Raw genomic sequence first — 25,085 nt, 5'->3', positions numbered from 1 at the left:
TATCACTCATTGATTAAGAACATGAATGGAGTACCTAAAACTGAAGGCATAACTTAAACTTTAAATATTCTTATTTTCAAGAAACTCAAATACTTTTGAGGGAGATATATGACCTTTTGATCATTTAAGATAGATTGTATAATGAATAATGAATAATTCCTTGAAAAATATTAATCAGGGGACTACCATGTAGATGAAAGATTAATAAAGAAGGGAAGATTGCCCATGAGAAAGCATGACCAAAGGAGCCTGTATGATCATGTAACAAATGGGCTGACTCACCTCGGAAGTGGTTGAATGTGTCTGTCTGTCCACTCTCAGGCCCTCCACTGAGCGCTAGGCTCACAGTCTAGAACAGGTACAGGTGCACTGATTCATTCCTGCAAGGAAGAACACTTTGTTCACTTTTGTGATATCAAAGCCTTTGTCACAGTGTGTAAGAAAAGACACAAACATTCAACTGAAATGTTTCTTGAGACAGTTTTCTGATATTGTATTGTACCTTCACAATCAGAGGTGGGGTAAAGATTCCCTTCTTATGGAATCTTTCATATTTTTCTTCTTTGATGCTTCCATGCCCTGCTTTTCAGAGCATCTCCCTCTCTCACCTATTGTTTGGAGAAAGCTAGTCTATGTACCTCAATATATGTTTATAATCTTGAAATCTAAAATCATAGGTACCTGTCATCTAGCAATTTCTGCATTCACTCCTTCAATACATACATCCGTGAACCAAGGTGAGACTGTGGGAAGTAAGAAGACAAGGCTAATTTTTGATAAAGGGGGATAGGAAATAACATACAGGACAACATAAACACATACATATACATTAACTTAATATAATCAAATGAAGTATGGCTTCACTTTGGTAGAAAGAGCTTGATCTCCCCCATAGCCTTCAAAGTGCCCCAGTTTGCATTGAAGACCAACTCACCTTTTTACTCTACCTCACAAATACTGTAAGGAGGAAAAGAAATCTTCAGAAAGAGACTTCTGTCCATCAACTCCTTGGGTTTGGAAAAGTTCAGAAAAGTAAAAACTACCTTAATCTAGTCTTTTGAAATTCATTTTCCTCTTCATCCAAAAGGGATTATACCAAAAAATATATTAATTAAATCAAATCTCTTAATAAACTCTGAACCCTAAGGGTGAGTGACAAGAGAGAAGGACATGAGTAGTAACGGAGGTAACCAGGCATCACTGTCTTCTCTATCTGTGACCCTAAAGGGTAATGTGCTCCAAATGCAGGGCAAGTCACATCTAGGGCATCTAAAGAACAGTATTAAGGAAATGTTAGCTTTTCCCAAATGTCCCCTTATTGCTGAAATTTAGACAAAAATAAATAATTTGCCCATTTCTAATACTTCTGGGAACTTGTGACCCAAATCCCAACTCTGGGAAAAATTCAAGGGGGTAAAGAAATTGTGGAGAGCAAAGAATGGAGGGGATCAAAATAATCTTTTATAAATATCTTTTTCCTCACCTCCAGCTTGTGCTTTTCCATGAGAAACCCAGGGTTGTAGTGTGGGGATCACTCCTGAAGGAAAGTCTCACCTTCACCAGCTGTGCGGGACTGAGCCAGGCAGAGGTTTCCAAGTCTCTGGAGGGAGGCAGAGAAAAGGCTGCCCCATCTGCCGCCTCCTTTAGGCACCCTTGCCACTAGGGTGGCCTGTCCCAGGACCTCCCTTTCTACACCAAGGATATTGAAGATGATTTTGCCCAGTGTTTATTCAAGATGATTTTAGGATGTGCAAACAAGACACTAAAAAACTACTACCTAATTGAATGTAGCAGGGGGAAGATAACTTGTACTCTTTAAAAGGGTGACTTCTATAGTGTTGAATTTTATCTCTAAAGGTGCTACAGTTAAAAGAAATACTGATATTACATGAAATACTTCATAAGAAACCATTGTACTAAAGGAAAATTTAATAAACAAATGTATACATTCAATATGGTTATCAGACTTATAATCAGACATTAATTATGCTTCCCTTTGTTGCAGTGTACTTAAGTACATTCAGATATATCTTAATGCCTCATGTGAGAAGGTCACAGGATTCTAGATTTTCAGATGTGGGAATTCGCCAAACACATTGTTATGAAAACTGACTTTTCATGGGGAACCAAAGACAGAGAAAAGCTTCAGAGTGGAAGAGGAGGGAGAAAGGAAACTATAGATGAGGGAACATTCGTCAGCATCATGGAAGCTCAGGGTTCCTTTGTCATAATCCAAAAACACCCCAACCAGGCCCAGAGGCTGTTTCACGTACTGAGTCAACTGTGGGGAATGAGTGGAGAGACAATCATGAGTGTCCATCTTCAAAGAAAATAGAAGGAATGCTTCCTTATAATCAGTAAAAAATGGTATCCCTTTTCTGGACATTTTTAAAGACTCCAAGAACTCAAACCAAGGAAGCACCATATCTACTCCCAGTAATGCCTGAAGAGACAAAGCCTTGCTTTCCCCTGCTGTAAAGATTTCTGCTCTGTGGAGCTCCCGGGATAAGCCCTGATGGGCATCTCCAAACATCATCCTGCAGAAAGGCTCATCTCATCACTGGCCATTACATGATCCAGAGCTGTATCTGCTGAACAAACAGGTAGAGAAAAAACAGTTGAAGAAATAATTTTTCAATGACCTGAAAAGGGATAGACTCTCCCCAGTGCGTATTTCATTTGCATCCTCCTTCAAGGGAATACATAATAAAGCGCACAAAGATTTTTCAGATTGGCTCATCTATATAGAATAAGTATTATTGCTATCTCTAAGAAGCAATTCGATATAATCACACAGAAATGAAATATTGGGACATGTCCAGTGTGAATCAGCAATTGAATGGTAACCTCAATATTTTATTTTACAAAGCACACCAAAAATTTTAATGGTTTTTTTTTGTTGTTGTTGTTCGCATAAAACTCTTCTTAAATTGTTTTTCCTTAAGATTCTCAATAAATAAATATCACTCTGCTGTGATGTACAATTTATTTTGATATAAACTGTGCCTGTACTTTTTAAAATGACAAAAAAATTGTGAAATCCATGTATGCACAATTGAACATTTATTAAACACTGAAGCAATGGCTGCCTTACGTTTACTGTTCAGCTGTGGGATTCTGTCTACTCCTGGTGGTTCTGGCTCTGTGCCAGCTAGCCCTGCTTCCAGCATGAGACTCACATGGCAGGGCTGTCTTCATGGTTTTCCTCCTCTCAGTTGTTTGGGGACTGAAATGATGCCCTTGAAAATGTGCTGCTGAGGGCGGGCGATGGTGGCACAGCAGCAGAGTTCTCACCTGTCATGTCAGAGGCCCAGGTTTGATTCCCGGTGGCTGCCCAGGTGAAAAAAAAAAAATGTGCTGCTGAGGCAATTGGCTGTCTTGGTTCTAAGATGGCAGCTTAGTGAGGCGTGGAATTTAGGTCATCCTTAGTTCATCCTCCAAAGTAGGTATAGCCAGGAACAGTGCAGAACAACTACTGGGGGCCACATCAGTGACTGGCCACACAGTGTATACCAGTCTGGACAAGCTGGACCAGCTGCAATACCACACAGAAATCTCATTAGATAGAACTGCAAGGCTTCTCAGGCTCCAACTACTGCAGGCAAGAGTGGAATTAAGCTTGTTTGAAACACAAAGTGGCTGGTCAGGTGGAAGGAGTAAATTCCCTGGAGGCTGTGCCTTCCCCAGGAGAAGGGTGGGGCCTAGTCAGATGGAATCCCTCCCTCAAGGAATTCAGACCCCAGGGATTGGAAAACTGATGGAAATAAAGCCAGACTACAAACTCTGCTCTGTTTCAACCACACACACAGCAGGGAGAATCTGCTGAAGTTAAAGGCACCACATCATTTTATGCTGATGGGTAAATGCATACAGATAAGCACCACATATTGGGCAGTATAGGAAAAACACAGAGTCTAGAGGCTTCATTAGAATGTCTATCAACCTGCTGGGTATCACCCTCAGGGAAAACTGATACAGGTGACTCCTCCTGAGAGGAGGCCAGATCAGTCTGGGAAAATATGACCGGGGTCTACAATATCTAAGTAGATCCTTAAAAAAAAAAAAAAAGAGGTTCCAGAAAGCAGGATAAGAAATAGAAAAAACAAGAACTGAAAAACTCTGATCCGTTAAACAAAACCTGTGCTAGAGGTTTGGAATAAACTGACCCGAATGTCAAAGAACTGATAGAGAAGAAAGCCATTCAGCAAGAAAATTCAAGGTAAAAAAGTGAAGACAATCTCCAGAATAAACTAATTAAGGAAACCAAATGCCTAGACGGCAACAAAAAGCAATGAGTCATACTAGGAAAATCAAAGATATGGCCCAGTCAAAGGAACAAACCAACAATTCAAATGAGATACAGGAGTTGAAACACCTAATTCAGGATGTTCAAACAGACATTAAAAATCTCACCAAAAATCACACCAAAGAGTTGAGGGAGAAAATAAAGAAGACAATGGGTGAACAAAAAGAAGAAATCAAAAGTCTGAAAAGACAAATCACAGAACTTATGGGAATGAAAGGCACAATATAAGAGATGAAAAAAAACAATGGAAACCTACAAGGATAAATCTGAAGAGGCAGAAGAAAAGATTATGGAACTGGAGGACTGGACATCTGAAATCTGACATGCAAAAAATATATAGGGAAAAGAATGGAAAAATATGAGCAGGGTCTCAGAAAATTGAATGACAACATGAAGCACATGGCTATATGTTTTGAGGGTCCCAGAAGGAGAACAGAAGGGAAAAGAAGGAGAAAGACTAATGGAGGAAATTATCACTGGAAATTTCCCATATGCTATAAAAGACATAAAATTACATATCCAAGAAGTGCAGCATACCCCAAACAGAATAGATCCAAATAGACAAACTCCAAGACACTTACTAATCAGACTGTCAGATGTCAAAGAGAAAGAGAAAATTTTGAAAGCAGCAAGAGAAAAGCAATCCATTACATATAAGAGAAGCTCAATTAGACTATGGTGGGTTTCTCAGCAGAAACCATGGAGGTGAGGAGGCAGTGGTATGATACGTTTAAGATTCTAAAAGAGAAAAACTGTCAACCAATAATTCTATATCCAGCAAAACTGTTCTTCAAAAATGAGGGGAAAATTAAAACATTTTCAGACAAAAAATCACAGAGAATTCATGAAAAACAGGCCAGCTCTGCAAGAAATACTAAAGGAAGCAGTAGAGGCAGACAGGAAAAGACAGGAGAGAGAGGTGTGGAGAAAAGTGCAGAAATGAAGACTATCAGTAAAGGTAAAAAGAGAAAAAAAAATTAGACATGACATATAAAATCCAAAAGACAAAACGGTAGAATGTACTGCCTTTACAGTAATGGCACTAAATGTTAATGGATTAAACTCTCCAATCAAAATACATAGACTGGCAGAATGAATTTTAAAACAGGACCCATCTATATGCTGTTCACAGTAAGAGACTCATTTTAGACCCAGGAACAAACATAGGTTGAAAGTGAAAGATTGGGAAAAGACACATCATAGAAAAAACAATCAGAAAAGAGCAAGGGTAGGATATACTACTAATACTATACTACTAATTAGGAGGATTATACTAATATCCAGCAAATTATACTTCAAATGTAAAACAATTAAAAGAGACAAAGAAGGTCACTATGTATTCATAAAAAGAACAATTAAACTAGAAGATATAACAGTCATAAATATCTGTGTACTGAGTCAAAGTCCTTCAAAATACATGAAGCAAACATTAAAAAGAGAAAGAGATACCTCTACCATAAGAGTCGGAGACTTCAATTCCCTGCTCTCATTAATGACTAGAACATCTAGACAGGATCAATAAAGAAACAGATAATATGAATAATACAAAAAAAATAAATAAACTTAACAGTCATTTATAGAACATTATAACAGCAGGATACACCTTTTTCTCAAGTGCTCATGGATCATTCTCAAGGATAGACCATATGCTGGGTCAAAAAGCAAGTTCAATAAATTTTAAAATATTGAAATCATACAAGACACTTTCTCAGATCACAAATGAATGAAGTCGGAAATAACAACAGGCAGAGAGACAGAAAATTCACAAATACATGAGTTTAAAAAACACACTCTTAAACAACCAGTGGGTCAAGGAAGAAATTACAAGAGAAATCAGTAAATATTTTGAGGCAAATGAAAATGAAAACACAACATATCAAAATTTATGGGATGCAGCAAAAACAGTGCTAAGAAAAATTTATTGCCATAAATGCCTGTATCAAAAAAAAGAAGAAAGGGCAAAAATTGAGGAATTGACTGTTTACTTGGAAGAACTAGAGAAAGAACAGCAAACTAACCCCAAAGCAAGCAAGAAATAACAAAGATCAGAGCAGAAACAAACGAAATCGAGAAAATGAAAACAATCAACAAAACCAGAGGTTGGTTCTTTACAAAATCAATAAAACTGATGGACCCTTAGCAAGGTTGACAAAAAGAAAAAGAGAGAGGATGCAAATAAATAAAAATCAGAAATGGAAGAAGTGACATAACTACTGACCTGCAGAAATAAAGGAGGTAATGAGAGGATACTATGAGCAATTTTATGCTAATGAACTAGACAACATAGATGAAATGGACAACTTTCTAGAAAGGCATGAACAATCAACATGGACTCAAAATAGATGACCTCAAAAACCAATAACAAGTAAAGAGATTGAGTCAGTTATCAAAAAACTCATAAAAAAAAGAAAAGCCTAGGACCAGATGTCTTCACATGTGAATTCTACCAAGCATTCAGAAAGAATTAGTACTAATCCTGCTCAAACTCTTCAAAAAAATTGGAGAGGAGGGAAGGAAGGCTACCTAACTTATTCTATGAAGCCAACATCACCATCATACCAGAGCCAGACAAAGATATTACAAGAAAAGAACATTATAGACCAATATCTCTGATGAATATAGATGCAAAAATCCTCAACCAAATTCTTGCAAATCAAATCTAACAGCACAATAAGAGAATTATACACCATGACTAAGTGGGATTTATTCCAGGTATATATTTATTCATATATTTTATATATATTTATATATATACATAATTAGTTACATAATTATATATGTAAATATATTAAATATATACAATTATATATTTATATATATATAATATATATGAATAACTATAAAAATATAATTATATATTTATTCCAGGATGGTTCAATATAAAAAAAATCAATTACTGTAACACGCCAAAAACAACAAATCAAAGCAGAAAAATCACATGATCAAAAAAAGGCCAAATGGGCCACAGTGGCTCAGCAGGCAGAGTTCTCACCTGCCACGCCGGAGATGTGTGTTCAATACCTGGTGCCTGCCCATGTGAAAAAAAAAAGGCATTTGACAAAATTCAACATCTTTCTTGATGAAAACACTTCAAAGGTTAGGAATAGAAGGGAACTTCCTCAACATGATAAGGGGAATATAGGAAAAACCCACAGCTAACACCATCCTCAATGGGGAAAGCCTGAAAGCTTTCCCCATAAGATCAGGAACAAGACAAGGATGTCCACTGTCACCACTGCTATTCAATATTGTGTTGGAAGTTCTAGCCAGAGTAATTAGACAAGAAATACAAACACAAGGCATCAAAGGGCATACCATGTTCATGGAATAGAAAGCTAAATATAGCAAAGATGTCAATTCTATCTATATTGATTTATAGATTCAATGTAATACCAATAAAGATTCATCAAGTGCTTACAACAGTGCCTGGCATGCAGCAGGTATGACCGAGAGTGAACCATTGCTGCTACTTTCCAAATTGTAATTACCCCAAGCAAGTCTGTTTTTTCCCACCAGGCTGCCTTCTTCAAGGAAGGATGGAACTTTAGTCATCTCTGCATCCTTGGGGCCAAACAAAGTGTGTCAGGGCAGTGTTCAGTTGTGCTTGGTTAATGCATGCATGAATGAGATTTTAAAAAATTTACCGTCCTTGTAAATATCATCAAAATAAGGATCACGGAGTGTTTGGGTGCAGGGAACCAACCATGGGGCTGTGGTTCTGATGAAGCAAATTGTCACAGTATACCAAACCCCAACCAATAATATTCCTGAAATTAAAATCCCAAAAACCTGCTTTGCAGAAATAGAAAAACAATAACCAAATTTATTCGGAAAGGCAGGGTGTCCCAAATAGCTAAAGATATCCTGAAAAAGAAAAATGAAGTCGAGGTCTCACATTACCTGACTTTAAGGCATATTATGAAGCTACAGTGGTCAAAACAGTGTAGTACTGGAATAAAGATAGATATACTGACCAATGAAATCTAATAGAATGTTCATATATAGACCCTCTCATCTATGGACAATTGATCTTTGATAAGGCAGTCAAGCCAACTCACCTGGGACAGAACAGTCTCTTCAATATATGGTGCTTGGAGAACTGGATATCCATATGCAAAAGAACGAAAGAAGATCCATATCTCACACCTTATACAAAAATTAACTCAGAATGGATTAAAGACTTAAACATTACAGCTAAGACCATAAAACCTTTAGAAGAAAATATAGGGAAATAGCTTATCAAACTTGTAAAAAGAGGGAGGCAGTTTCCTAGATTTTACACCCAAAGCATGAGTATTGAAGAAAGAAATGAATAAATGGGAACTCCTGAAAATTAAACAATTTTATGCACCAAATTTTGTCAAGAAAGTAAAAAGGCAGCATATGCAATGAGAGATAATATTTGGAAACCACATATCAGACAAAGGTTTAGCATCCATAATATATGGTTCCTTCAACTAAACAACAAAAAGACAAACAACCCAATTAAATAATGGCAAAAGACTTGAGCAGACACTACTCAGCAGAGGAAATACAAATGTCTAGAAGGCACATGAAAAGATGCTCAACTTCATCAGCTATTAGGGAAATGCAAATCAAAACCACAGTGAGATATCATCTCACACCCACCAGAATGGCCATAATCAAGAAAACAGAAAGCGATAAGTGCTGAAGAGGATGTGGAGAAAGAGGCACACTTATCTATTGTTGATAGGAATGTAAAATGGTACAACCGCTGTGGAAAGCAGTTTGGTGCTTCCTCAGGTAGCTATGAATAGAATTGCCATATGATCTAGCAATCCCATTGTTAGGACATGAGTACAAGGACACAAATGGACATTTGCACACCTATGTTTATAGCAGCATTATTTACAATTGGCAAGAGATGGAGAAAAGCCCAATGTCCATCAACAGATGAGTGGCTAAACAAACTGTGGTATATACAAACAATTCTTACACAGCTGTAAGAATAACGTCATGAAGCATGTAACAACATGGATGGATCTTGAAGATAGTATGCTGAGTGAAATTAGCCAGAAACAAAAGGACAAATACTTTATTGTCTCACTGTTATGAACTAACAATGAATGAAGTTGGAGAATTTCAGTTAAGAACATAGGTTATCAGGAGATAGAAACAGGGTAGATACTGGGTAATTGGTGCTGAATGGATACAGAATATGCAACAGGACTGACTGTAAAAATTCAGAAATGGATAGCACAATACTACCTGATGGTAGCACAATAATGTAAGTACACTGAATGAAGCTGAATGTGAGAATGAGAGAGGGAGAAAGGCTAGGGACATGTATGAAACCAGAAGGGAAAACAGACAATAAAGACTGAGAGGAATGCCCAGAGTGAAAATGATAGTGATTAAATGTACAACTTAAAAAATGTTTTGCATAAGGAAGAACAAAGGAATATCAATATTGCAGGGTGTGGAAAACAGATGGTAGTTCATACTTTAAAACTTCAACTTCTTTGTGAGACTAAAGGGAGAATAGTTTCTTTGGTGTAAAATGTATATTTTGACTAGTGCATTTCCCAATTTAATGTGTATGGTCAATTTAATAAGTACATAGAACCTTGAATAGGGCATGAGATTTTGTTGGTTTGTCCAGGTTAGTGTGATGCCCCGATCAGTCCCAGAGTGATCTGAATTCAGGAGTATTTGCAAAGTTCCCTTGGGGGAATGGGGAGGAGGGAAAAATTCAAATTCTCCATTTGGAGAATTCCTGATATTCTCACAAGCAGTGGGGACAACCAATTCAATAGGCTCAGCCCTCAATCTTGGGGTTTGCCCCTATGAGAAACTTATCCCTGCAAAGTATAGGCTAAGCCTACTTAAAATTATGCCTAAGAGTTACCCCCAGAGAATCTCTTTTGTTGCTCAGATGTGGCTTCTCTCTCTCTAAGCCGACATGGCAAGCAAATGCACTGCCCTCCCCCCTCTACATGGGACATTAATCTCAGGGGTGTAGACTTTAAAAAAACATCTACTCATTTTATGCTATTTCCCAAACTAAACATGGTATGTCTTCATGAGCACATGACCTGGTTGTACTTTTGCTACTCTCCATGCTTTAGATGTAACTAACAATATGTGACTTGTTTTGTATATGCAGCAGCCTTTAAATCTCAGTGTTCAGTCTTGGTCTGCAATATGATTAAACTGTCAGGGAGGACACAAAGTTATCGAAAATCATGCACTCTCTTCAGGTCAGAAAGAAACAGCATGGAAACAGGAAAAGGCTTATCCCCAGGAGACCACTGCTGACAGGTACTGCGGCCTGACTTCCAGATGACTGAGCCTCACCTCTGCGGCCTTTTAGCCTGTTCAGGATCCCAAGGACGCTTTGTAAAGGGGTCTCAGGGGCACTAGCTGTGGCTCCTGCATCTGCACCAGCTCAGCCCTGGGGAGAACCACATCAGTTACTGGTCAAAGGTTCAACTGCACAGTGCTAGAAAGAATTCAGACTTTAGTAAAACATATTTCATCATAATTCTCCCATTTGGGGTAAATTGGCATAAATTATATCATATAAAAGTCTAAATCATTTTCTAAATCTAAACTGTATCAAACTCCATATTCCCCATTCTTCAAGGACATTATTCAATTTATAAGATTACTGAGGATTGTTTCCTACCTCTAGCCTCACATTACTGTAGCTAAGCAAAATTCCTCAGCATCTTAAAGAGAGCTGGTACTCCAGGCAATACATTTGAGGCTTCAGTCTCCAGGTGTCACCGTGATATTACCTGAGAATAGACTTCTGAACTAGTCAGCTTTGCTCTTCCCTATCAAGCAAAACAATCAGACTCTAGCCTCGCAGCCATTCCCAGAGGGTCTGGCTTCCCCCAGTGCAGTCGGCCCCCTCTGAGGCCCCGCCTATGACGGGGGGACCCTGTGCTGGAGCAGGACCTGGAAATTGGCACACGTGGGTGCAACACCAGTTCTTTCCAATTCTTAAGGGAACGGCCTCTTTTCCTTGCCCCACTGAGACACCTTTGTATCAAATGCTCAGTAAGGTGAGTGGGGGAGAGAGAAAGAAGAGTGTAAACAAATCCCAAAAGGTCAAATTGATTGGTATATTTGAATCTTGCCTCATTTGAATTCATTTTAGTATACTGAATTCTCGGAAGGAAAGATCTGAGACAATAGAGCACAAGTTAGTGCTTGTTGGGAAACTAAATAGAAATAAGCCACAGAAAAAGATGTTAGTAGCTGAAAACATACTCGCCTACTTCTTTAACATAAGACTTTTCCCAAAATCAGAGAACCTCAGTGAGAACTCACCATTCCAATAGTCTCCCATGTCCTGCAGGAAAGAAAAAAAAAACATAAAATGAGAGAATAATGTTATACACAAGGGATTAACTACCCTTTTGCTTTTCCTCTAGTAGTCTTACATTTTAACCCTAACATATCTTTCATTCTCCGTAAGGAACAATCAAATGTCTCACTAATGGAACAGAATCTAAACTATGAAGATTAAAATATTCTGAGGAAGAGCTGAGACAGAAGGGGCTCAGGAAAACGCTAGGTTCCCAGAGGCATCACCCAGTCTCATTTCCAAAGAGAGGTCTGCCCATTTAGACAACAAAACAAACAGGTAATTAAATAACAAAATAACTACAGAGTATATTGAAATTGATTAACAAATGCTCCCCATTATGCCTGAGCAAGGGGCAAAGTCTCAATGTCTGCTGCCAACTGCTCTATGTGACTCAACAGAGAAGATGATGGGTTAGGGGTGCTCACACTGGGGATTATTCCCAGAAGAGGGACACCTCCCACGGTCAGAGGTTTATAAGCTCTTGGAAGTTTCCCTGCATCCAGGACAGCAGACTGGCGCTCTAGTGTCTGAGGGACGGCAAAAGCTGTGGCCAATTCATGGTGACGGTCTATGAAATAGTTCATGCACATGGAGCAGGTAAGCTCACTCCAGAAGCCTTGTAGGGTGTGTGCATCCATGTTCTGATAATTAAAAAAGAAAAAAAAAAAAAGGAAAAATTCACTCTTCTTTCCTGATAAGGATAAAAATGGCTCTGAACAATTCTGCTTGGACCCTGTCCCATCTACATGGTAATTTATGTCAAATAGAAACCCAGACATGATAAAATACAGAGAGGTAGTTTTGTTCTATGATGCAAATGAGGAAATCAAATGCCCAGAGAAGAATTTCACCATCTTTTTAATTTAATTACTATAAACATCAATGCCCTGGACTATACCTAAATGACCTGAATTAACTGTAAAGTTGGGAAATGGTTAAAGAACAGTATGTTTTCAGATTTATTTAGATCAGCTATTTGGTCCAGAAACACGTATGAGCACACAATCTGTCTACTTTTTACTTCTACTTACTCTGTCTCTGCAGTTGAGAGTAAATTTTGTTAAAGCCTCAAACACAAGTTATTTCTTATAACTTGCATGTCGTTTCAGGATAATTTCACCTTCTAAACATTTGCCACAACATTAGGCAGAACACATACTGCTAACAATGATAGAACAAATATCTTCTGTTTAGATCTTAGCATTAAAGGTTTATTACTTTAAATTAGACAATCTGGAGCAAAAAAAAGTTAAATTGTCACAAAAAAGGGAAGAGAAACTTCTCTCAGTGGAAAGGCAAAAGAGACTCATTTAGTGATAAGAAAAATAGGAGATTTGAAAATAAGAAATAGGCTCTACCCTATTTGACATCATCAAAGTATGAAACTTATTATTCCATGGAAGTGTAACATAGGTCACAAAATGGAGCTTAACTTGATTGGACAGTGATTGGAAGAGTGCTGGAAAGAAACACAGAATTACCTGGGCATACACACTCCCTATATATGAAATAAATAAACCAAATTCTGGTTTGAACTACCGGCTGGAGAAGCACAGAGATCTCCTTCCGGGGGCCCGCAGCGGGGACGCCCCTGGCTCTGTGAGAAGCACGGGAGTCGTGTTCTGGCCTGACTTCTCTAGTACAGCTGTGGCCGCGCTGTCCTTAAGGGCCCCATTTCCCGGGAGACTTTAAAGGCATTTGGGGCAAAACGCTACGGGCCTATGGGGAGGAGGCAGTGGCAATGGAGGGATCCTACCCTGTCTGTGGGAAGAAGCTGAGGGCCCTTAGAGTCTCCGGGGCCTCTCCTTTCTCCCTTTCCCAGCACTGCGGACCGCGAGGACGAGCGGCCGGGCTCCCTCTCTGAGAAGGAGCCGCTCTGTGCGCAGCTGCAGCGCTGGGCTTGAGCCAGGCCAGGCGACTGTGGTCTGCGGGAAGGTACTGCCCCACGCGCACCTCGGGGTGAGCATGTTTGACAAGCTGAACCGCGATGCCTTTCAAATAGTTCTTTATTTTTTGTTTCAAATGCTAGAACAGTCTCTCACGGAAGAAATTTTCAAATTTGGTTTGGACTCCTTTTGACCAGAAAAGTGATACTGAATCCCGGAAACACTGCAATGAATGATTAAGAAAGAGTTCTGTTGCATGTGGAAGTAGCTTTCCTCGAGTCCTTGGTTCAATATTTCTTTCTCCTGGTAGTCCTAAGATGTATCATTTTGCAAAATTTGTTGCAATAAAATATATTAAATCCAACTCTTCAAAATGCATCTACACATTTTACAGAGGCATCTGATATGAAGCCATGTAGTTCACGTAAATGCTTTGCCAGATGCCATATAGGACGTTAACAGATTTTTACAAATTTTGCAAAGAAAAGATTGTGTTATCCAAAAATATCTGGAAAATGCACAATTGTCAGTTATGCAAGTAGGAAATTTGAGATTAAAATGTGCAGGACTGAAAAACCAAATAAAAAAGATGGAACCCAATGATGACCAAAGTAATATACAAGAGAAACTTTGAAATGTTCAGTCATGTGGATTTCAGTGAATGAAACACCCATGTTCTTGGAAAAAGAGAGAATATTAGATCAGCCCTTAGTCTTGATAATCAATCTGCTTTAGATGGAACTAATATTACTATTAATATTCCAAGCCTCTTACCTGACAGAATTGAAAACCAGATGTGTCAGTTGCATTTAGGAAATGTTTATGAGGCTGGAAAATTGAACCTCTTAATAGTTATTCAGTTACTAAATGAAGTCTTGAAAATAATGAAATATGAGTGTTGCCAGACTGACCAAGCAAGACTAACAATAGAACTTCACTACCTTGAAAGGAGACCAAATTTCAAAGAGAAAGAAGATTAGATCTGAAGTAAATGATGAATAAAATAAAAGATCTCATAATCATAAGGCTTTCTATTGTTGTAAAGCAAGGAGAACAGTATAAGTGGAAAGAATTTCTTGGTCTGTCTCCTTTCAATCTAATTAAATGTTGGACTCCAGCTCTGGGTCTTTTACCACCTGCCTCCCCTTTCATTTGATCCTGCCTCAGAAGAAGTCTATGCGAGGAGTATTGTTTTCAGTATCCTGCTTCACTTCCAGATACACCTAAGCAACATAACCAAGAAAATGATTACAGAAGAGAATGATAAACCAGGATCTATAGGTGATCTGGCCAACAAGCCCCGCTTCCTTCCGGTTGCAGTCAGCTCCACAATCAGATAGAAACAGTTTTGCGCTACTTGAAAAGGACATGAAGAATGAGGACATGAAGAAAAATGAAACAATATCTAAGAAAATACCAGGATTTGAAGTGGAAGATTTTCCATTATCAGATATTCCAAAGAATACAGCTAGTAGTGCATCTGGGGGGGGGGGGGTCTTTGTCAGCCATAAGTGATCCATTCCCCACTTACGGTAGATCTGCTGGTAGAAAAGGTTGCCAAGGCAGTTTTATCCAATTCATCTCGGCTCTCTGAAGGAAAAGAAGTAAAATTAGAGGAATTGATTGACTCTCTAGTTTCTAACCATTCTTAGCAAGGAACCAAATTTCCCAAACTCCAGAAAACTTGGTAAGTGAAAATAGGAGCTCATGGAGGAGAGCTATTGAAATAGAAGATGACAGAAGAGCAGAAATGATTACTGAACATAGAGAAGTTTTGCCAGAATCCTTACCTGTGTTGCATGATCAAACAGAATTTAGCGTGAGCAGTTTTCTCTTGACACTCACTGTATCAGATTCTAGGTATTCTCATTTGCCCAAAGAGAAAGTTGTTTGAGATGATCTCAGTGTGTGCCTCAGATATATGTGGTGACCAGTCACATAGATGAATCACCATCCCAGAATCAGTGAGCTTTGTTAAATAAGAAAATAATTTGCAAGCACGATTTGGAATGTACAGATTCACAGACCAAAACAGAGACATTCTCCCCTGCTGTAGACAATAGGATCAACGTGGTAGGTGACAGTGAAGAGGAGCATGTGAAAATATCAGACTACTTGCAAGCTTCTTAGAAAGAAACTTTCTTGCATAAAACCATGTTATGGAACTCTTTTGATTTCTGTAATCTTTTTCTCCATTTCAGGACCAATGGCCCTCAATTTGTTACAATGTCCTAAGACACAACTGCTGCTGATGTCTGGGAATATATATTAGATATTTTGACCCACACAGCACAGTGCTCTGACACTGCTGACAGCCATTATTAAGGAAGAAGTTTACACACACAAGCACCACGTTGGAATGTCCCCAAGATATGATGGTATCCCTAAGGGTTTAAAAACAAAATACAAAATAGCACACCTGCAAGTCTCATTAATGTCTTATGTGGATGATATTCTTGAAAGAAAATTAAATGCATAAAATTTTATTCTACCTACATTGCAGGATTTTTTTTGTTATTTTCTGTGTCCTTTATTTTCCAATTTGAAGAAAAATTTTTCTCTATTTTAATAAGGAATGATGCCAAAAATCCATAACTGTGCATCTTCCATGAAAATAACCTATTATCCAAACATTTTGACTTATTTTTTGATCCCCACAATCTGAATATCTTGGTCCTCTCAACTATAATATATAACTAAATATATATATATTATTAAGAAATAATCAATCTGTTTGAGCTAAACTTGCATGCCCAGGTGTAAGAAATTTACTGTGTTTTTGGATATTGGAACCAGCCCAATTCAGGGTTTCTCAACCTTTAGCATTCATCAGATTAGCCTGGAAGAATTGTTAAAGCACAGATTTCAGGCCTAAAGACTCAATTTTGATTGACTCTTGGGAGTGACCCAAGAATTTGCATATTTAACAAGGGCCAGATGCTGCAGCTGCTGCTGGAAATGGAACCATACTTTGAGAACTACTGGCCTCAGTAATTTTTCTAATTCCTTATTATCTGCAGCATTTCCTACACCATTGGTTCATGCAGTATTTTGTCTTTTTCTCAATGGTTTATAGTATTTCTAATTAATGACTATTGCCCATTGTTCACCAGAAATTGTTGAATCCAAATGTGTTTCAGAAGTAAAATTCTTTCTTTGTTTTCTTCAGAAACGTAATTCTGTGAGGATCCTGCATGTTACAGAGCACAGTAGCAGGGATTAGCAAGCAGCACGTAGTAATCCCATCTGTGTAACATAAGGTAATCATGGCACTGATTAATGAACTTACTTATGCAGCAAACATGTAAGTGACCACTCTGTCACAGACATTGTGTTACCTGGTAGGAATACAGCAGTGAAAACAGGAGACCTTTGTTTTCTGTCTTACTCTTTATACTGTTAAAAAGGAATGGATTTATCTAGGGCTGATATAAAGGTCTTTACTGTTCCTAAGTGTCAGAAGAGATATCCCTGTAAAAAAAGAGGTTTCTGATCCTGAGAACTGATCAGAAGGTTTTTTCCTAGGTCAAGATGAGGGAAAAGAATATTTCATTCTGACATGTACATGTAGGTAACTGGGTCTGCTTATGATCTGAAAACCCTGTTCCTGTAACAGAACATTTAGATAGAATCGCACACCCATAGATTCTTGTAATTTCAGCAAACTCAAAAGCCGGGAAACTACTACAGCACAGGTTCTTGCTAATGGAGAACCAAGGAAATTTTAAATTAAATTAAATTAAATGAAACAAGCTTGCATTTCAAACTTTATTCATTTTTAATAACAAAGCAACTTTACATTAAAGTAGAACAAACTTCAAGGGCAATAAAATCTGTGATTTGCTTCAGTTCAGAAGGGCTACCTCAGATATGGAGTTCTTTGGCATAAATTCAGGCTCTTGTCCTGTCCCTCATCATGTACGGCCAGTATATAGGAAAGGCCTGACGGGGAAATTGAAGGAGTAATTGGGGTAGGTCCAGATGAGGGAATCGTGGGTGACATTCAGAAAAGCCACATTTTTGCCTTCACAATCAAGGAACACACCAACCCGGCTGTGAGGTGTCTGTACATACTGACAAAGCATCGGGGCGGTGGTGAAGAGACTGCAACGACTATGCTCCTTCACACAGAGAAGAAGGAATATGTCCTCAGATTCTACCAGCATGTCCTTCTTCCTTATCCAGGAATCCCTGCAGACTCCGAGAGCCCAGTCCCTATAGCCGTCCACTTCCAGCTCCCAGTAATGCTTCCCAGAGGTGAAGGCCTCGGTCCCCCAGGCAGCAACATAATTAGAGCTTTTAGGTTTAAAAGCTGTGTCTTGACGGTCATGCCCAAATCTCCACCTTCTCACACCATCAAACAGCATGATACTGTGATTGGTTGTTTCATTATTGAAGAAAATGTTCACTGTGGGAAAAAAAAAAGTTCTATTATTTTAAAATAATCAATTTAAAAATTCCTGTGAGGTGAGGCATCTACCATGAACCTCACTTAGAAAAACAGGTCAAGACGTCAAAGGCAGTTCTATTCTCCCTGGGCAATATCAGATTTAAGGGCTCCCCATGTATGTACGGAAGAAACGAATACTAAGCCACAGTGGAAAACATTCCTTAAAAAAATTTAGGATTATAATGGGGATGGATATGTTGTCAATGTCTGGCTGATTACATTTCATGGTACATAAAGTCCTGGAGACCTGGGCTTCCACAGCAAGTCCTTCGCAATGTAACTGAGCACAGCCCCTTTACAGAAAAATAAATCCTAGATCGAAATAAAGGGGGATGGCATTGCCAGAGATTTTATGACACTCCCATTAATCAAGCAAATTTACACTAAAGAAAATCTAAATGTATCTTCTTAGAAGGGTTTCCTACTCAGAATATTCTGTCCACTGTGCCTCATTTCATCTCAGGCCTAATCATCCTCTCTCTGAGGCTCATCCTCCAGGTTTAAGTCTACCCTGGACTAGAGCCTCATCCACCACCAAAATGCCTTGTTGTTGTTAAAAAAATTATTGTTTTCTGCATACAGTCGCTTTATGTTTGCTCACATTTTTCAGACTATATCAATTAAATTGCATATTATAACAAATTCATTGTCAAAATACTTGCTTACAGTCCTGAATCACATTTTTCCTGTCTCCATCTTTCATTTAGTTTCATTTCATTATGGAAAACTAGTGTTTTCCATAGTATCACAATACAAATAGGGCAGTAAATGTCCCTTCACAGGCTGCTCTCCTTTGCTAAATAAAAAGTTATAAAGAGGGAAAGACTGACCATGGAAAACCATCATGAAGGACACTGCATGGTCCCACAGATGGGCTGACACTCACCTCGGTAGCGGCTGAACCTGTCTATCAGTCCAGTGATGGGCCCTGTGCTGAGCTCTGGTCTCACAGGCTGGGGCATGCACAGCCGCACTGACTCGCTCCTGCAGGGGGAAGAGTCAGTTCATCTCTATGGTGCCAGAGGCTCCATCATAATATGTAAGAAAAGATGTATGCCTTGAAGTGAAAATGTCCTTCAGCCTCCACAATTGTGGAATAGGATAGAGATTTGGTAGTGAATCTTCCATGCCTCTCTTTTCTGCCTACTTGTACCCCTTGCTTCTCAGAGGTGCATGACTTTCTCACTGCCTGGGTAAAGCTTACCCATCAGCCTCAACATGTTTTTATTTCAAATTGGAAATCATAGGTGGCTGTCTTCTAGCAACTTGTGCCTTGATTCCTTTAACAAGTAAATCCCTGAGACATGGTGTGATAAGAAACAATGCTAAATTCTGATAAAGGGAGATATGGAATCTTATTCAATAAAATATAAGCATATTCATAGACACTCAATTTAATATAATATAATGAATTATGCCTTGGATTTGATAGAAGTGGCTAGGTATCTTCAAAGCCTACATTGTACCTTAGTTTGCAATGAAGGGTAAACTTACCTTGTCAGTATATCTCCAAAATCCTGTTTATAGAAAAAGAAAATTAGAGTTTGTCAGATGAGAGTGCTTTAGCCATCCAGTCTTTGGCTTTAAGAATGCACCAATTTCCACAACCCCACCCTTTTGTAAATTAAGTATGCTTCTCCACAATAAAAGATTATACCTGTGTCAACACCTTGAAGGTCTCAAAATCTTGATAAATTCTGAACCCCCAGAGTGACTTAAGAGAGAGAAGACCCTGGCTAGTAACCATGGCAACCAAGCATTACTGTCCTCAAAATGGTTTTCCCAGAGCTTGTCCCTGGGGGTCATGTGCCCAGTTATGGGTAATTCAAATCTAGGACTTCTAAAGAGGACTTAGATGTTAACTTTTTCCCAGATTCCTGTTTATTGTCCAACTGGAGATAAAAACAGAATGCTCATGTGTAAATTGTTCCTTCTGAGAGCTAAGGAGAATGTTAGCAGAGGATATTCTCTGGGGAATCCACACTCACAATTCTGTAAAGCTTTGTTGCTCATGGTTAGGAGATGATTTGTATTTCATATCTGTCTTTCCAGGTAGGAATTAACCTCTGCATGAATAAATATGTGTTTGGTAGCAAATAATTAGTGGAGGTCAATCATGGCACTTCAACTAATATAAATATATCCCACATGTGTCTTAGTTTTTACCTGGAGCATTTCCACATCTGATTTTTGGCACATTATCATCAGTTCTTCATACATTTCCCTTAGTTCTTTCTTCTTTTGAGTCATTTTGGTTCCATTTTTCTTGAGTTGCCATAAAATATTTTTGCTTTCCTGGGTCAGTTTGTCTAAATGTTGTTTTTCTTCTTCATGGAGATCTGGATGCAAATTCTCATACACAGCTTTGACAATCATTCTCCATAGACACACATAATCCTGCAAGGACATGGACTTCCTAAATCACATACCCAAGGTGACTTTAAAATCCTTCAATTAAAGCTCATCTATTTCTTTTTGAATCATAACTTCTACGAATCACCTACATACACCCAAAATTCGGATCCACCCATTTCTCAGAAACAGCATATTCATCCATTTCTTTCCTTCATTGGTTTGCACTACCTGAAGACTCAAACCCATCCTTTCCTCAAACCAATTTCATGCACTACTTTAGTTCTTAAAATGCCTAAAACAGAACTTTTCAAAATTAATTCATGTCCTCTCATATTTGAAAAACTATGGGCAAGTTTCATAAATAGAAAATTTACAAAATAGAGATAGCAAATTATTCTGTGCAATATTCTGACTTCTTTGTCCATAAATTAGTCTCTCATTTTCAACTTCCCTACTCCACAGCATGACAATCCAATCTTAGCAGAAATAAGGCTTATTACTCTCAGGATTAGAAACCATCAGGCAAGGGCTTCCTAAAATCCTTACCATAGGCCATAAAGATAATTTCTATCCTTATAGCCCTTTTTCTGTCCCCCTTGTGTCTATGAATGGGCTTACCTTCTTGTATCTAAGCCACAGGTTCTCATATTTCCCTGCTGTTTTGAGAGTATTTATTCCCATTCCATTATCTAACTTCTCTCAATATATATATGTACTCTTCCCCTTCAATCCTCACCTTTGGCCCCTTACCTAGGCTTTTCAAAATGTTTTATTTATTTATTTTTATTTTACTTGGACAGATATTCTTTAGCTAACACACTTTCACTTTTCATCCCTACAGGCACATTTCTCATTGCTGTTCCCACCTCCTTTTTCCCCCATGGGAACTTTGAACTAATTATCATGAATCAGCTGTAGCTCCCCATTTTAATCTCTTGAATTTTCTAAAATTCAGCTCATACAGAAACCTCTGCCTGAATTATCCAAGGATTTTTAATACCTACTAGTCTTTCAGAACTCAATTGATTTTGACACTAAGAAATTTGTCACCTCCCTAAGACTGATGACTGAACCTCCCTAAACCCCTGTCTGTGTCCACATGTTAGCGCTTCTAACACACAGTTCCGATGGCCCTGTTTCTTGTGGCTGATATATTAGGGTATAGAAACCCTCACCAAGAAGCATGTTATCCTACTTTGAGAAAATGGACACTTTTCCTATTCTTCACCTATTCACAGTATCTCATGGAACTGATGACTTAAGCTCAAGTCCTCTTGGTACATGTTTCAAGCCTCTCTGTCCAAACTGATTCTGAAGAAAACAGTCTCATACTCACCATCCACACATCAGCAATTCTGTTTTCTTCATTGAGATTTCTCTGATTTTCCTGGATCTCTTCCCACAGAGATCTCATCTGCTTTAGGAGCTTCTCCTGTAAAAGAACTATGAATTTAAGCACCAGAGAGACAAATATTACAGAATTCAGTCCTTGACAGCGAGAGTCAAGTGATGTTACATAAATGGACTATAGGAGAATATAAGGATGATGTTTACTGTTTACTCTCCATAATATCATTCTTCGAAACTTCAAACCATAGAACCACAAAATTTAACGTAGTTCTTTGTCTAAGTGACTATTCTATGAAGTATTCATATAATACGGCTGGTCCTCAGATAAAAATTTTGCCATAGATTTTTGGTGTATTGATGTTAGTCTCCTCCCCTCCCACATATTCTTCTTACTTCTTTGTCCAGTGTTGGTTATTATGTTCCCAATATTAAAAAAAAAACTTCTTTGCAATTGTAGTTTTGAGCACCAGTGACTCTTTGAAAATGAGGGGTTTACAGTTGCCTGAGCATTATACTGCATAATCGAAATCATATCATTCATTTAATCACTATCCCATTTGAATGCAAGGTCCATGAAGGTGGGTATATGTGTGTATTTAATCATAACTTTATACTGGTGCCTAGAAGAGTACCTGGGAAAGAGTGGATTATTCACCCATCATGATCCTCAATTTCCTTATGTCTTAGCAATTGTATTCCCACCTCTCAAAGTGCTCTCAGAGGCATCACTTACCCGGTAATCCTCAGCAGCCCGTTCTATGGAAGAGTGATTGTGAGTCTCATGCTCATGAGATTTAGAGCAGAGCAAACACAACAAGCTTTCATTCTCTTCACAGAAGATCTTCCTAGTCTCCTTGTGTGTCCTACACAGATGTTCTTCAGAGCTCACAAATTGGTGGAGATGTTCTTGTCTAATATAAGACACCAGGTTCTTCAGAATAATACTAGTCTTGAGGTCTGTGTTTTGTGAGGTTTCCCTGCATGTGGGGCATTTGGCAGGAGTTTCTGCTTCCTCCCAGGAAAGATAGAGACAGGGCCTGCAGAAGCTGTGCCCACAGTGTATGGTGACTGGGTCTGTAAAGTAGGTCAGGCAGATGAGGCAGGTGAGTTCTTTCTGGAAGGCTCGAAAGATGTGCGAGTCCATTTTGCTGAGGTAAGAAAATCAGAAGTTTGCTATACTGCTTTGTCCAGGCAAAGGCTGAAGCAAAATTTTTAGTCAGGTTGTGACTCAATGATACATTTGTGTCTAGAGAAAGATAGGATTTATCTTGCATATGACCCCAATGGTAAAATGAGACATGGAGTGTCGTAGAAAATATCATTGGTTATATATTCTACAAGCTTCTAATCACCTAACCTCTTTTCTACTATTTAAAAGCACTCCAGTTTGGTTGAGGTGTCACATTAAAAGAAATTGTGGGATTGAGTAGTATGACCCAATACATGGTTCTAGGGGTTGGTCTTATTTGGTCTGAAACCAATTATTAAGCTACTGGCCTAAGATTGGTTTATCAAAGAGCATTGGACTAAATCCTTTTATCTTCAATAATTAAATAGTCTTAATTATATCTTTGCTTTCCTTTGTTTCCTTAAGCAGAATCCATGAACCAAAAGCAATTTTTTGAATATATAATAATAAATATGGACTAAATTACACTTTGTAAATTGGATGAGTTTCAACAGGCATCTCTTGTATAAATATATTAAGCAGTTGAATTTTCCTTCCTACCTTTGAATGTATACCTCTGTATCAAGCAAAGAAGAAATTGATAAGGCAATCGCTATACCTCCCATGTACTGTCAAACAATTATCAAGCATCCCTTCACATTGCGAAAGACATAATAATCATTCAGTAATAACAATCAGCACTGGAAAACAAATCAATCTTTTTAAAACTAATTTTCTTTAAAACTGTTGGGTCCTCATTTCCACAGAAATGAATAAAGATGGCACTCCCACTTCTGATATTTCTGCACTGTCACCATTAACACTTCTCTGAAGACCAAATCATTCCAAGCTTCTAGAAAATTTAAGCCAGAAAATTGATATTTCTGAATAGATGATATGTACCACCCTAAACAATATTTTCCTCAAGTCATCAATGCACTATTTATATATTGTAGAATATTCTCTCTCCTACATATACATTTATGGACTATTTGTAGAGCAGAATGTAAAACATTTAGACATGGAGAATAAACTATTGCTAACCCATTTCCGGGTCTACACCTGGTAAAATATGACAAGATATTTGGCAACGACTTCCTGTGTCTTACAATGCACAAGAACAAACAAGGAATACACAAAATAATAGAACAAGAGTTAACCATCATGTGAATTCCAAAAATACATAGTAAGAATAGATTACAAAACAGTTTAAACCAAAAATAGTTGAAGGCAGGGAGTCATTTTCACTAATTAGGCAAACAATATCACTTCATGGACACAACCTCCATTTCTTGTTATATAAAGTTAAACTATGGTATATTTATATATATTTACTTGTTTGAGTTTGGAGAAGCAGCAGGAACTCCTCCCCTGCAAACTATGTACTCACCTAAGGAATATGTCAATGGTTTCACCAATTCTTGCTGTAAAAGTAATACTATGGGAGTCAGTTGAGAGGTCAAGTCCTCACAGGGTGGTAGGAGCAGCTTTCAGAGGTCTCTACAGACTGGGGAATTCCAAAGTCACTCTGTCTGTTCTGGAGAAGAATGAGTCTGGCTACTTGGAGGCCCTTTTATTGAAACTGAAGACCACACCCACTTCTCTCACATGATTAGATTTTAAGAGTCTTAAGAAATGTTAATATAGATGATTAGATTTCTTCAAAACAGAGGAAAAGCTTTGCTAATCAACCTAAACAAACCTCTTCAACCATCATCTCATTGAGTCACTGATCCGCAACTAATCAAACCCTAAATTCTGAATTTTTCCTAGCTGTTGTTGATTGAGGACACTTATTTTTAACATATAAAAAGGTAGAAAAGATGACATCAACATTAATGATTTGAGCACGTCATGAAAAATTCGGAAAGATTTGTCTTATTTTTATTTTATCTTTTGTTGTGTAGGATGGGCTATATTTTATATATTGATTCATTTTAATGTAGGAATTCAATATGAGATCACTTTGGCCTCATCTCTAGAACAGAGATTTCTTCTTCCCTCCCACTCCAAATTAAGCCTCCTGTCCTTCGTTTTATCAAATTGTGTAGGATAAAAATTTGTGGAATAATATTCAATAATACAGATGATAAAGAATATCCTTGATGTCCTATTGAACTTAAGGAGAATTCATCTATCTCTCTTTACCATTATTCTTCTTTAAGCATAAAATATGTATTTTATTAAAATATTGAAGTAGCTATCAATTTTTTCTTTGTTAAGGATTTTAT

At 38.0% G+C, this 25,085-nt stretch overlaps 2 protein-coding genes and 1 pseudogene across 2 annotated transcripts in view; 1 reads left to right on the top strand and 2 right to left on the bottom strand.

The window, feature by feature from the left end:
* The window catches only part of LOC143644381 (tripartite motif-containing protein 43-like), a 273,323-nt gene that overhangs the window by 120,694 nt on the left and 127,544 nt on the right, over nucleotides 1-25,085 (bottom strand). The gene's annotated exons all lie outside the window — the stretch shown is intronic.
* On the top strand, nucleotides 14,121-15,766 carry LOC143645097 (HAUS augmin-like complex subunit 6 pseudogene; annotated as a pseudogene).
* LOC143643396 (tripartite motif-containing protein 43-like) lies at nucleotides 17,294-22,834 on the bottom strand. Its single transcript, XM_077112063.1, has 6 exons — nucleotides 22,420-22,834; nucleotides 21,673-21,768; nucleotides 20,148-20,378; nucleotides 19,476-19,498; nucleotides 18,868-18,965; nucleotides 17,294-17,939 (listed from the first exon to the last, which is right to left on the bottom strand). Exons 1-6 carry the CDS (start codon nucleotides 22,828-22,830, stop codon nucleotides 17,446-17,448), a joined length of 1,353 nt encoding a protein of 450 aa, XP_076968178.1. The 5' UTR covers nucleotides 22,831-22,834; the 3' UTR covers nucleotides 17,294-17,445.

Source organism: Tamandua tetradactyla, chromosome 8 (genome assembly GCF_023851605.1).
Source record: "Tamandua tetradactyla isolate mTamTet1 chromosome 8, mTamTet1.pri, whole genome shotgun sequence".
In the NCBI taxonomy this organism is placed as follows: domain Eukaryota; kingdom Metazoa; phylum Chordata; class Mammalia; order Pilosa; family Myrmecophagidae; genus Tamandua; species Tamandua tetradactyla.
Note: the sequence above shows the minus strand (reverse complement) of the source record. Positions and strands in the feature narration are given on the sequence as shown.

Coding starts and splice junctions, on each gene's coding strand:
- LOC143643396 (XM_077112063.1), bottom strand. CDS start 22,830: ATGGACTCGCACATCTTTCGAGCCTTCCAGAAAGAACTCACCTGCCTC. Junction 20,379..21,672: donor GAATTGCTGATGTGTGGATG/GTGAGTATGAGA, acceptor ATGTCCTTGCAG/GATTATGTGTGTCTATGGAG. Junction 19,499..20,147: donor CAGATGTGGAAATGCTCCAG/GTAAAAACTAAG, acceptor TTCTATAAACAG/GATTTTGGAGATATACTGAC.